Source organism: Phoxinus phoxinus (assembly GCF_949152265.1).
Source record: "Phoxinus phoxinus genome assembly, chromosome: 19".
Classification (NCBI taxonomy): domain Eukaryota; kingdom Metazoa; phylum Chordata; class Actinopteri; order Cypriniformes; family Leuciscidae; genus Phoxinus; species Phoxinus phoxinus.
The window spans coordinates 19591767-19605945 of record NC_136894.1 but is presented as its reverse complement, the minus strand read 5'-3'; the positions used below and the strand labels follow the sequence as shown (position 1 = coordinate 19605945).

Sequence of the window (14179 nt, the reverse complement as noted above, 5' to 3'; positions counted from 1 at the left end):
GGTGACGTGAGGCCGCTAGCAGACAGTTGGTTAAGCCAGTCTGTCTGCTTCCTGACCTGAGGCCCAGATTGTCATGTTTTATCTCTAAGACTATGAGCCAAATTACTAGAGAGAAGAGCAGCACCATCCCAGGAGGGATGAATACCATCTCTTTTCAACAGGTCAGGTTTGCCCCAAAAACTTTTCCAATTGTCTATGAATTCTATATTGTTTTGCGGACACCAATTAGACAGCCAGCCATTGAGTGAACACAATCTACTAACTCTACAATCTACTACATATGTACTTACTCTTTCTGATTTCTGACTGTGTTGCTAAGCGCACTCCGAGTTGCAGGCGGAGGTAGTGATGAAGCTACATTCTGTAGCATATATGCCTCGGACTCTGGGTCCGTATGAATTAGCTCAAATGATCTATAGGGAATTTTAATAACTAATCATGAATATGATTAATATATTGCATATTACAGTTACATTAAATTATCGAAATTGAAGATAGACTATATGAATATATGAATAATCAATCACAACGAATTATAATTCCTCATTCATACATCAAGAGTCTTATTTCAGATCGATTATGAGATAATCTTTAAGGGAAATTATGTAATCATCAAATCGGTGTTGTCCAGCAACGACCGTAAGATTAAACTATCAATTTCTCAATAAAGTTATCCCTTACAAACTCCAAGAAATATTAACTTTCTGGCCGTGAACATTAATTTTCTTGTGTTTATAAAATTAAAACTACTTAATGTAGTAAATAATGAGTGTGGTAGCTCTTGGATCTATCTCATTGACTCGTATTTATTAACTTTCAACAGTCAGAAACAGTCATATAATATATGGTTTGGTCCCACTTTATATTAAGTGGCTTTAAGTACTATGTACTTACATTGAAATTCATAATTTGATACAATGGACTTATTGTGTACATACACTCTAAAAAATAAAACATTGGGTCAACAAAAAAAAATATGTTAACGTTTTCCACTAGAATTTTTAAGTTAAGACTGCTGGCATAATTACATTAATTCAAAGCGATGTTTTGAGTATGGTGAATTACCTTTTAGTCCACAATAAAACGCATTTCTAAGTCACATGAACTTAATAATTTTCAACATGAATGCAAGTAATTAAGTTGATCCAACATAATGTTTTAAGTTAGGTGAAGAAGTTTTTTCCTACCGAAGCTTCGAAGCTCAAAAATGGTATTCGGAGCAGCCCAAATTTTAAATAACACAAATTAAATGACTGACTTTTATAAGGAATTATGTATATTTTTAAACAGCTTTCCAATCACTATTTATCTTTTTAGCACCATTTTTAAATTGTAATATATTTCTCTTTTAAACATACATGTAACATTCATCTTTTAATATATTTCCCTTTCAAAACATTTAAATGAACTATAATATTAATATATAATATTAACATAATTAAAGAAGTCGTTTGACATACGTTATAACGAGTCATTAATGTCCTTTAAATTATATGTTTCATATAATAGAACAGAAGCTATATATTGTGAATTTAAACATTTCTCGAGTCGTTTACCAGCGGCAGACGTCAGGAGGACCAGCCGAGGTAAAGGCTGTTCCAGGCGGCTTACATGGGCTCGAGCACCCGGTGATCCCCTGGGTCTCACACAACCCGAAAACGTCCGATCAAATGTTTTAAATAGGCGCTATCTTTATAAATAAACCACAGATTTGAGCTTTAAACAACTACATTCTCGACTGAACAACTCTTAAAACTACATTTCGTGACACAATAACAGTAGTATTTTTAAATTTCCCGCAGCACTTGCCTCTCCCAGAAGAAGCGGATTTCGCCTCGGACGCGCGTCAATTTCGCTCCAAACGCTTGCTTTTTATACGGACGCGCGAATGCATTTAAAATGTTCAAGCGTCAAATTAGACGCGGCAGGCGCGAATTTGACGCGCTATTCGCGTCCGGTGTGAACGCACAGCCTACTATCAACACTCAACTCAAATTTCAGAATAAGGACTTCGAGATTTCGGTATTCGGTTACTATACAGTAGGCTATCACCAACAGAATCCTGAGCGAATGCAAATGTGTAATTAAACATAAAATTACTAACCATTCACCAGATTGAGTTTCAACTGTGTGGTCCCACTCGTCGTCTGGCATTGAACATGCATGCGCGCGGAAACTGTGGGCCGTTTACACGTCATCAAATTGTATTTTACATTAGCAGAACTTAAAATTAAATGATTTTTGATTGACTGAAAATGTTAAACTCTGACAAGTCATTATAGTATATTGAATCAATAGGCATAATTTGTGTGTCATCCAAGCTCAATAAAATAACAATTACAAGTAAAAAGTCTAACTGTATCTCTGAACTTGATTTTTTATTTCACAACAATATGTATATTTAAGTAATGACTAAAGGTCCTCTGAATTAGTTTTTAGAGTGTACATGTTTTTACATTGTACTTATATTTTTTAAATACCTACATGTAATTACAGCTGTAATTAATGTATGTAATTACATTTGTAATTACACTGTTGACCCTTCCATTACACCTTAACCCACCCTTAAACTTACCCATCCCAGCACACCTGTCCCTAACCTCACCCGTATCACACCTCAATAGCAGCAAAAGTGTTTTACAATACAACATGAACAATAAGTACATTGTACTTATTTTTTGATGTAAGTACATAGTACTTAAAGCCACTTAATATAAAGTGGGACCCTTACGGTTAACAAACAAGACAAAACGGATATTAGATGAGAGAGGTAGAGAGAGAGAGAGAGAAAGAGAGAATGACTCGTAGGAGGGGCGCGCGCCGGAGCACGCTGAGGTTGTAGAGAGAGAGAGAGAATGAGAGTAGATCACTAATGATCATAATAGCAAAATCACAGACCTTTGAGAGCCATCAATGCATCGAACCTTAAAACATTAAAACTCGTTAGAGTGGATACTTGCAAAGGTCGTTTGTATGTACGGTAGCTGTGTCCAGCTTGCGTGTGTTCACATGCTGAAGTCGGGGAACAGAAGAACGCAGAGAGGAGGAGCTTTGGCTCTCTTTTTAAAGACTGTATGGGTCACGCCTTCGTTCGGCGTGATCAGCCAATAACCTTCAGCATTTCGAAAGCGGGAAACTTTCTTTGTCTTGTCGAGAAGAGCGCGGCTGTGTAGATTTATGACAGAGCTTTGGGTTTAGTCATTTCTACGACTGAAAAGGATTCATATAGTAATAATCATATCATTGCAGTCTATTATCGAGATTCAACTCCGTTAGGTCTCAAGATTCAAAATGCTACTAAACACCTCATTTTCAGATTATATGATAACAAAGTTACATAAGATATACAGATTAGAAGCATTTAGATTTTGATTAATACACATTAAAACTTACATTAAATCACAAACCTGTCATGACATATAAATGGCAACACAGAATACATTTGGTAATGTTTTAAATATGATTCGTTTAAGGAAACGTTTGTGTGTGTGTGCGTGGTGATAGAGAAACAGAGTTTCTTCTGTTTTATGGCATGTGAGTGTCCTGGCGTGAGGAATGTGTGGTGTCCGGTTACATGTTGGTGTGAGCAATGTTGGTGTGTGTGTGAGAATCACGATTCACTAATTTGACCAGATGTCATAGTCAATGTTGCTACAATTCCTTTAAAAAAAGTTGAAGAATATTTTTGTATCGTGCCATCTTCCTAACGCGCAGGTGACTGAATGATGAAACTTGAAGCGTTTAATGCATTTGCTTGGGGGCGTTTACCTGTTTTACATAGATGGCTTAACACATTATCTTGTGAATAGCGCGCTCTGTGAGTAGGCGTGAACAAATTAAAGTTAATGAGCTCGTAATCAGCTCGACTGGAATCGCTCTCTTTTCATACAGATTACAGAAGATGAGAATATTAGTTTTTTATATAAATTACTTCTTTTTAAAAATGCGATCTCAAGCTTTATGCCCGTGGGTATGTTTACCTGTTTGACTGAATTTTTGCGGAGTTACAGATAATTTTCGAACGCGTTTCAAATTGGAGTTAATTGACAGAGAGAGTGCAGAACTCTCATCATGTTATTTTTTCTTTATTTGGCAAAAAGCAAAACACTTTATTTTTATTGTGAGTATACAGAAAAAAAATAGAAACTGAACAGGATGTAACACGAAAATGAAAGATCCAAATGAACATTTTGAGTATTTTGCATTACTAAAAAAAAACACGAGCAAAACGCGGGGGTGCGTTTTTGGTCCCCAGAGGGTTAACCCATGTTCTTCTGATCTTGATCTTTACCTTTGTCTTCTTGTCTATTACTTTGCCTAAGATTTTTAAACTCAAATGGTTTTTCAACCTCTCAGGGGAGTTCTGACCAATTAGACTCTGTCTTTAGTTCAGAGGTGGCTGTTCCTCCTCTCACCATAAATTACACTTACCTGTGGTCTCTTAATTTCCCGCTGTAAGCAGAGAGTACAGTTTAGACATGATTCCTATTATAAGAATATAAGATATTTCACACAGATTTCATTCAAGTCATCTTCCGAATTATGAACAGACACACACTGGTACTAAACAAGGCACCCTTTCAATCAACCATTCAATAGTTATAATAATCGATGAATTGTGTGATCTAAGCATAGGTCATATATAGGTTGTAGACATGATATAGAATTATGCAGTTGAACTATGTTTGATTATTAGTCCGTCAAACATTGTTTTGGGATGATCTTATGTATTTTGATTTGTAAAGTCTGTGGTTTTAAGAGATTTCAGCCCTTTGTTTGAGAGCTCATGTCAAACTGAGGTCATCATAAGAAGAGGAAGGTCTGTTTTGAATCTTTTGTCGTGGGATCAAACAACCTCTGGCATTATCTTTGTGGGCCTCGAGCTGTGCGGGGTTGTGAGCTTTGGTCAATGGTGGCCACGTCCACCCCCCTCACAATTGCCATTTCTGTCTGTTTAATCTTGATCAGAATTTAGTTTATTTAAATGTAGAACCATCTCTTTATGACCACAACACATGGGAGACTTTTCAGGTTTACATACAAACTTTGCCTCAGTGCCAGGCGCAAATCAATCAAGAACATGAAAAATCACAGGTGCCGAGGGAGACTCGGTGTCCCCTTGCGAAGAGTAGACACATATACAAATCACTGAACATTTGGGCAAATTCTACGCGATTAAATGTGAATATGATTCAAAAGAGGCGTCTCTTTTTTTTTTTTTTTTTTTTTAAGTGCAATTAATTGTATTCAGTTGTGCTGTATAGGCACTAAAACAGTTTAGTGCTTTATAGTACTTTACAAACTTGTTGTTGAATGAACATTTCTGTGCCACCCCTATGAAAATATCCTGACTCCACCACTGAAGCTAATAGGGATTACAAGTGAAAAGGGGAGATTACATTTTAAAGCATTCCTGTGAAAACAAACCTGAAGAGAGACATGCAGCTAATGTATGCACCAAGATTGACCCTAACTGCTTAATCAAGCGCTGCATGAAAGTCAAGTGTGTACTGGGAGATTAAATGTGTTTTTGTTTCTGTTTTTATAGTACATGCATCTTTATTTTTGTCTCTGTTGTTATAGTACATGCATCTTTAAAGTCCATCCATGAATCCCTGGCTCTGGAGCGTGAGCGTGTCAGACAGGCTTGGGCCGGACCAGACCTTCGGCAGTCAACCTCAGATCAGTTGGCCACATTGTGCACGACCCTTTCAGAGGTAAATTGTTGCTCACTGTTCAAGATGGTTCTGGTGTGTACACTTATGAGTACAGCGTGAGGTGCTATTACTGTTGTCACCTATTAAGATTTTTGTTACTGCAGACTGAGGGATGAGCTAAATATGTTGTGGTAATTGAAAGCATGTTAGCCGTTAAAATCACATGCTCATACATTTGCTTTGCCTATGAGTAGGCCAGTTAGAATTTTCTTTTTCTTTTTTTAAACCATTTACTGTGAGGAATTAATTTAAATGATAGGTTGTATGTGCTGTTTGTCTTGTATGCTGTCTTGCTTTTTATCAAGTCATCTTTATTTATATTGCGCTTTATACAATGCAGATTGTTTCAAAGCAGCTTTACAGTGATAACTGGAAAATTGTGCATTTTGGCTGTTGTTCAGCTGAAGTCAGTTCAGTGTTGATTCAGTTCTGTTGTAAAGATCATCAAATATTAATTAGTTTATTTATATTAATTTATAAAACCGTTATAAAGCAACTAAAATGTATGTTATCGTCCAGCTCCGTTCAGTTCTCATACAACAGCATCGTACAATCATATTGTTGAATATTAAGTGTCCCCAACTAAGCAAGCCAGAGGTGACAAATTATTATTCTTTAATTTGTTTATTTTGTTTTTAGCTTGAGATGCAGTCACGTTTAACCAGAGTTCACTCTGTGTCACGGTCATCCGATTCCTCAGATGAGTCCTACTGTACTGTGCGTCAGGATCAGGTGTGTGCCCTTCCTATGTGTTTTAAAGTAAATGTTTTTATTTATTCCAAATAAAATTTTTTGTTATTATGCAGCCCACCCCCGCTCAGGACCGTAAGCTGTATCGTACACCCTCAGTAACTGACTCTACAGCTGAGTATTTTGATGCCAGTGAGGTGGTTTGTGAGAATTTATCTGAAAATGAAATGTCTGACGAATCTGGTTTGAGTGATGTCACCACAAGCAACTCTGAACCAGAGGAAGGTCACAGTACGTCTACAATTACTGAAAAACAATTACTGTTTTTAGTTTTGTGCACATTCACCCATTTATTGGTGTGTTACTTCATTTTTCAGCAGCTGCAAATGAGAAGTACAGAGCCAGTGTTTCCAGCACAAAAGATTTGCCTTCTAATGCTCTGAAGGTCACTGGACGGCGCACAGTGCTTCCTGCACACAGCACCAATAACAGCCATATTGGAATCCTTACCATCCTGTACAACAACATTGGGAAGGATTTGTCACGGGTCTCCATGCCAGTGGCTCTCAATGAACCGCTTAGTTTATTACAGCGTGTCAGTGAAGAGCTGGAATATTCTGAACTCCTGGATATTGCCAACCACATAGATGACCCTTACAAAAGAATGGTAAGGGCCTGGTGCATCATAGATTTTATCCTAACAGTGTGTGTACCATAGAATATATACTTAGATTCCTCATTAGCAGCTGTTACCATGGGCAGCTATTTCCCATTTTTCGCATGTATTTGTATAGTTTTTCACAATACCTATTGTTTCAAAGCAGCTTTATAGAAAATGTATGTCTACATTACAATTTAGTGATCTGCTATCAGAGGTGAATGTGTCCAAGTTATGCATTTCAGAAATGTAAATATACATTTTACATTTAGTCATTTAGCAGACGCTTTTATCCAAAGCGACTTGCTTAATTTAGTCCTAATTTGTGAGTCATTGTGAAGAGGCAAAAACAATGCAAGAAGTGCTCAAAATATAAAGTGCCGGCATTTCTCGGAGTAGCATAAGCCAGACAAGGGAGGATTAAGGCAAAAGGAATTTTTTTTTTTTTTTTTATGAGGTTAATTGCTCACAGAAGAGATGAGTTTTCAGTTGTCTTTTGAATGTTGTCAGGGATTCTGCATTCCGGATGACGGTGGGGAGATCATTCCACCAGCATGGAACCTTGAATGGGAATGTTCTAGAGTGTTTTTTTTTTTGGCTTGAAAGTAGGAGGGAGCTGAGCCGAGCCTGTGATAGATCTGTAAGCAACCGTCAATGCCTTGAACTTGATGCGAGAAGTGAGTGGTAGCCAGTGCAGAGAGATGAACAAGAGGAATGACTTGGGCCCTTTTGAGGTCGTTGAAGATGAGATGCAGCATTCTGAATCATTTGTAGATGTTTAGTTGCACATGATGGAAGTCCAGCCAGAAGAGCATTGCAGTAATCAAGCCTAGATATGACCAGGGCCTGGACGAGAAGTTGTGTTGCATGCTCAGTTAGGAAAGGCCTGATCTTCCTGATGTTGTGCAGTGCAAACCGGCATGATCGAACTGTCTTTGTAATTTGATCTGTGAAGCTCAGCTGGTCATCAAATATTACTCCAAGATTTCTGACCGACCTTGATGGGGTGATTGATGATGAATCTAGCTGGATGGAGAAGAGCTGTGTCATCAGCATAGCAATGGTAAAGAGAAACCATGTCCCTGTAGTCAAGTCAAGTCATCTTCATTTATATAGCGCTTTTAACAATGTAGATTGTTTCAAAGCTGCTTTACAGTGATACACGTATAATTTAAGGTAACAGATTGTTTTGGCTTTATAGCGGTTCTTGAATAATGTTATTTTCCAGCTAAAGTTAGTTTTGATTGATTCACTTCCGTCGAAAGGATAATTTGTTAAATATTAAATTAGAGGCCGCTAAGCCGACACCGTTCTCTCTAAACAGACTTTAAACGCGAACCTGTGATAAACGCTGATGGCGCTCACGTGCGCATCAAGAATTAATTCTGTAGTTATGTGCGTTTGAATATATGTGCGCATGTTTGTAATTCTCTACAAACCAAGCCTAAACAAACTACTTGTCCTGCCTATAAATTTGATACAGAATTTTATTTTATCACTACTGTATGATTTGTCCCAGTGATGTGTTGTAAGTGGAGAAGAGGAGGGGTCCAAGCACTGAACCCTGGGGAACCCCTGTGGTCAGTTGATGTGCTTTGGATACCTTACCTCTCCATGCAACCTTGAAGGTTCTACCTGTGAGATAGGACTCAAACCAGTGGAGGGGAGTACCTGTGATGCCCAGAGATGAGAGGGTGGACAGAAGGATCTGATGAGTCACAGTGTTGAAGGCAGCAGACATATATCTAGGAGAATGAGAACTGAAGATTTGGAAGCAGCTTTTGCGGTCCGTAGGGCTTCTGTGACCGACAGCAATGCAGTCTTGTTTGAATTCCCTTTCTTGAAGCCAGATTGGTTGACATCCAGCTGGTTGTTCAGAGACCAGAAGGATGTTACTTGGTTGAAAGCAACTTGTTTGGTAGGAGAGAGACAGGTCTGTAATTCTCTACAAGTGATGTTTAATGTTGTTGTTTTTTAAGCAGTGGAGTTACCCGAGCCTGTTTGAATGCTGTAGGGAAAATGCCAGTATGGAGGGATGAGTTGATGTGTGTGAGTGCTGGTAGAAGTGAGGGGATGGAATCTAGAGGGCAGGTGGTAGAATGACTGGAGAGGAGAAGTGTATATACTACTTCCTCGGTTAGTGGAGAGGAGGAGAAAAGATTATTGACTGTGGGTGTGGTTGGTCTGGGTTCCTGTGTGTGTGGAGCTAAGAACTGACTGCTGATAGTTGTTTTGTTGAAGAAATTAACAAAATCATCAGCAGTTAACGAGGAAGTAGGTGGGGGTGGAGGTGGACAGAGGAGAGAGTTGAATGTCTTGAAAAGTGATTGTGTATTGGAGGTGCTGTTGATCTTGTTGTGGAAATATGAAGATTTTGCAGAATGAACATCCACAGAAAAGGAAGAGAGTAGAGATTGATACATACTCAGGTCAGATGTGTCTCTTGATTTGTGCCATTTCCTCTCCGCTGCCCTGAGTTCGGTCCGGTGTTTACGAAGCACCTCAGATAACCAGGGGTTAGAGGGAGTAGATATAGTCTAAAGAAGATGTTAAAATGGAGCATAAGGTATCCGTTGCCGTATTCACATCCAGAGATGAGAATTGCGAGGGTGAGGGAAGAGATGACACAGCAGAGGAAAGATGGGAGGGAGAAAGTGATCGTAGGTTTCGTCTGAAAGTAACAGCTAGGGGGGTTGGTGGTGCATGGATAGGGAGTTGTAAATTGGGTCCCACTTTATATTAAGTGGCCCTAATACCTGTGAACTTACATGGTAACTACACGTGTACATAGTATGTAACTACAGTGTAAGTACACATTAGTACATAGTATATACAGCTGTAACATTTGCGTAACTACACATATGTAACAACCCTCAGAATGGTATGTGTAAGTACAAATGTGTAACAGGACATTGGTAACAACATTTTTTCACTTCAGTAAGTACACATGTGTAACAGTAATTATGTAACTACATTTTGTAACAACAATATGTAGCCTATTTGTTGTTCCACTTCCACATGCAGTCTTAGATACTGCAGTTACCAGTTGGAATACATGTATTTATGACTGGCAGGACTAATGTTGAATTACAACTAAAGTTGCACCTTGTAATACCAGTGTTACATGGTAACTCCTCAGGAACTGTCCACTTAATATAAAGTGTAATTGTTAAGGTAATTGTTGTGTACATCAACTGGTAACTGCAGTATCTAAGACTGCATGTGGAAGTGGAACAACAAATAGGCTACATGTTGTTACAAAATGTAGTTACATAATTCCTGTTACACTGAAAAAAGTGTTGTTACCAATGTCCTGTTACACATTTGTACTTACACATACCATTATGTGGGTTGTTACATACGTGTAGTTACACTAATAATACAGTTGTAGATACTATGTACCAATGTGTACTTACACTGTAGTTACATACTATGTACACATGTAGTTACCATGTTAGTTCACAGGTATTAGGGCCACTTAATATAAAGTGGGACCGTAAATTGAAAGTAATGAGGAAATGATCTGAGACTTGGAGAGGTTTCACCAAAATATTGTCTGTGATGCAGTTGCGTGTGTAAACCAGGTCCAGTTGGTTGCCTGATTTGTGAGTACCTGTGGTAATAAGCTGTTTGAGATCGAATGAGGCTAGGAGAGAGATGAAGTCTTTTGCATACGGTTTCTCTAGATCAGGGGTCACCAAACTTTTTTCTCTGGGGGCCACATTACTGACTGTGATGGGGTGGCCGGGGCCGGGTCAGCTATATAACATAGAATTGTATGACCCAGACGAAAATGACCACCAGAGGCCTCATTGTGTAGTAGAGATTACTAAACTGGCACAGCCATCCCCACTACTATATCCAAACTACTATATCAACACTTGATTCCTGGCACATTTTTGTTTATCTTTACTAGTGATTTGGAAAAGTAGTAATTGAGTCTTCACACTTTGTTTTAATTTGAAATATCACAGATATTCCATTTATTTATTTTCTAATAAAAATAACATCAATGCTGTCAAGATAAGAAACATCTGCCTAGTTGAGGTGATTGACTGGCAAAGGTGAGTGAAAAATTATATGTTGGCCTGTTGATATTAATAATAATATTAATAATAATTCTGTGCAGCACTTAATAAAGGTCAAATATAAAATAAATAGGCCAATAAAATAAATAAATTAATAATAAAAAAACATTTATAACATTTATAAAAAAATTATAATAACATGAGTAATAGAACAACTAGCCAGCTCTTATGCCTATCCAGGTGAGCATGTTCAGTAAACATTTTTTAGGTCAAGGTGAAAATTAAATGAGCAGTAGGCTCAAAACTAAAGCACAACAATAATGGTAATCAAAATCAGTAGTATAGGTGAGCTGTATTTGTACTGGTTGATTAATTGTGCTGTCTTTGGGATGGGGTCAGCAACAGACATCTCCTCTCCTCACTTCAGGGTGCCTTCTGGAGCCCTGGCATGGAGGGATGACAAATTCAACACAAGAAGCACCATATTCAGTAAATAGCAAGACGTGCTGCTGTCTGCTTTTCTCTGTGACACAATTTTACAAAATATGTAGCAAATTAAAAGAGCCTTCATATTTCATATTTATAGCAATTAAAATCAGTAATTGTTCAAATCAGTGTGCTTACTTACTGTATCAGTGTGAACTGTGTGCTTGCTTCTGGCTGGTGAGAAGTTCAATGTCTGGTTGCAGGCTAGTGGTAGCCAGTCTCAAGGTCTGATGCAAGTGTTTATCTGTGAGTCTGTTCCTTGTTGCATTCTTGGTTTGCTTCATGCGTGAAAAGGTTTGCTCACAGATGTAGGTGCTGCCAAAAACTGTGGTCATCTTCATTGCATGCTGTTTGATGTTTGGGTAGGTTTCCTCTGGGAGCGCAGCATAGAACTCATTGAGACTGTCAGGCTTGAACGCGTCTTTAAGGATATCACAATTCTGCAACTCGGCTAGTTCAAACTGAAGAGAGGGAGGTGCATCATTTATGTCGGCAGCAAAGGGGTTCTGGAACAACCGTATTCCTTTACCGTTGACATGAAGCTCACGAAAGCGCGCACTGAACTCTCCCCGCAGCATTTCCAGTGCATCCTTGCACTTTTCGACTGGGAACGGGACAGCTGGTTTCTCAGCGCAGTAGCTTTGGGTGGCAGGGAGATGCGTGAAGTCCAGCTTTTGGACCTGTCGCACAAGCAGCACTAGTTTAACCTCGAACGCTTTGATGTGGGAATACATGTCACTGATAAGCTTCCCTTTGCCTTGGAGCTGCACGTTAAGGTGGTTCAACATTTCAGTCACATCAGTTAAAAACGCGAGGTCCCATATCCATTCTGGCTCGGTCAGCGCTCGTACCGTTTCACCTTTAGACTGCAGGAAGGTGTTGATTTCGGGTAACAGGTCATAGAAACGGCGCATCACTCTGCCTCGGCTTAACCATCGGACTTCTGAGTAGTACAGCACATCCTCGTAGGCAGACTCAAGCTCGGAGAGAAATGCCTGGAACTGTCTGTGTTTCAGCCCATGTTTTCGGATGTAGTTGACACAGTGCACAACCACCTTCATGACAGATGCCCAGTTAAGAACTTTGCAGCATAGTGCTTGCTGGTGAATCAGACAGTGGACTTGTAGTGGGGGGGTGAGACCTCGTTCCGCGAATTCGCTGTTCAGGCGCCCTACTAGCCCCCTCGTTGTGCCAACCATACTAGGTGCGCCATCCGTAGTGATGCTGGCCAGTTTGGACCAGTGTAGATTCAACTCTTCCATTGTTTTGCACACTTGGACAAAAATATCCTCTCCTGTTGTAGTACCTTTGAGACTTTTTAGAGCTGCCAGCTCCTCAGACACTTCAAAGCTTGCGCTAACTCCACGAATAAAAATGAGCAGTTGTGCTGTGTCCTGCACGTCATTGCTCTCATCCATGGCCAAAGCAAAAAACTCGAATTCTGACGCTTTCTTATTCAGCTGGTCATACACGTTGTCCCCCAAATCTTCGATTCGCCTGGTCATTGTAGTTGCGGAGAGACTCACCACGTTGAGTGCATCCTTCTTGTCGGGACACACCACCTCGGCCACAGCAAGCATGCATTCTTTAACAAAGTCCCCATCAGTGAACGGCTTTCCATGGGTAGCTAGTAGGTGAGCTACCTTATAGCTAGCTCGGACAGCAGCCTGGTTGACCTGAGTTTGCCGAAGGAATAGATTCTGTTGTGCAGCCAGTCCGCCTTTCATTCCCCGAATCCTGTCTTCTCTTGCTTGCCCTCGCAAGCTAGCATACTCTTTGTGGCGGGTTTCGTGGTGACGACGCAGATTGTATTCTTTGAAAACCGCCACACTTTCTTTACATATCATACAAACGGCACGGTCCTTACACTGAACAAAAAAATAATCTTTGGTCCACTGTTCTTTAAAAACTCTGCACTCTCGATCAATTTTCCGTTTAACGCTAGTCATTTTGCGGACACTGACAGTTATTTGCGCGCACGTCTGTCACTTTATCTCGAGCATGTCGGGTGACGAAAATTCGGCAAATTACTTTTATAACTAAATATATTTTTTTAACTAAAATAAAATCAACAAAATACCAGATGCAGACATGTTATTATTTTCCAAAAAAGAAATAAAAAAAATAGGCAATGATGACTTTTGAGGATTGCCTCATAAGTTCAAGTAATGGGGGGCAGAGGGGCTGGGGGGCCAGTCAAAGGGGGGTGGCGGGCCTGAGTCGGCCCGCGGGCCTTAGTTTGGTGACCCCTGCTCTAGATGAACGTTGAAATCACCAAAGACTACAAGTGGGGTGCCCTCCTCCGGGAAAGAGGACAACTGCACATCCAGCTCATCTACAAAGCTTCCCAGTTGACCTGGGGAGTGATATGATTACAATATGGATCTTAATGGGAGTTGTAAGTGTAATGGCATGATATTCAAACGAGTTATTGCATAGAGAAGAGAGAGTTTTTCCAATTGTTAGAAATGAGAAGCTGGAGAGAGAAATCTATTCACGAATTATAGGCCATTGTCTTTACTCTCTCAGTTCTCTAAAATATTAGAAAAATTGTATGCAAGTAGATCGGATGATTTCATTGAGAAGCATGAATTATTAGT

The 14179-nt window shown here is 39.4% G+C and overlaps 2 protein-coding genes across 6 annotated transcripts in view; one reads left to right on the top strand and one right to left on the bottom strand.

The window, feature by feature from the left end:
• LOC306986600 (oxysterol-binding protein-related protein 3-like) overlaps positions 1 to 14179 on the top strand; it is a 122649-nt gene that overhangs the window by 33533 nt on the left and 74937 nt on the right. For 3 of the 5 annotated variants that reach the window (XM_079589998.1, XM_079589996.1, XM_079589997.1), the window contains 4 exons: positions 5584 to 5717; positions 6357 to 6449; positions 6524 to 6698; positions 6785 to 7074. In XM_079589998.1, the coding sequence (XP_079446124.1) occupies positions 5584 to 5717; positions 6357 to 6449; positions 6524 to 6698; positions 6785 to 7074 (692 nt within the window). The remainder of the gene's footprint in view (positions 1 to 5583; positions 5718 to 6356; positions 6450 to 6523; positions 6699 to 6784; positions 7075 to 14179) is intronic. The other 2 variants (XM_079590000.1, XM_079589999.1) reach the window with 1 other exon arrangement.
• LOC306986604 (general transcription factor II-I repeat domain-containing protein 2-like) lies at positions 11135 to 13704 on the bottom strand. Its single transcript, XM_079590005.1, has 2 exons — positions 11722 to 13704; positions 11135 to 11536 (listed from the first exon to the last, which is right to left on the bottom strand). Exon 1 carries the CDS (start codon positions 13526 to 13528, stop codon positions 11726 to 11728), a length of 1803 nt encoding a protein of 600 aa, XP_079446131.1. The 5' UTR covers positions 13529 to 13704; the 3' UTR covers positions 11135 to 11536; positions 11722 to 11725.

Bases quoted from the DNA above. Each gene is read 5' to 3' on its own strand.
- LOC306986604 (XM_079590005.1), bottom strand. From the start codon at position 13,528: ATGACTAGCGTTAAACGGAAAATTGATCGAGAGTGCAGAGTTTTTAAA.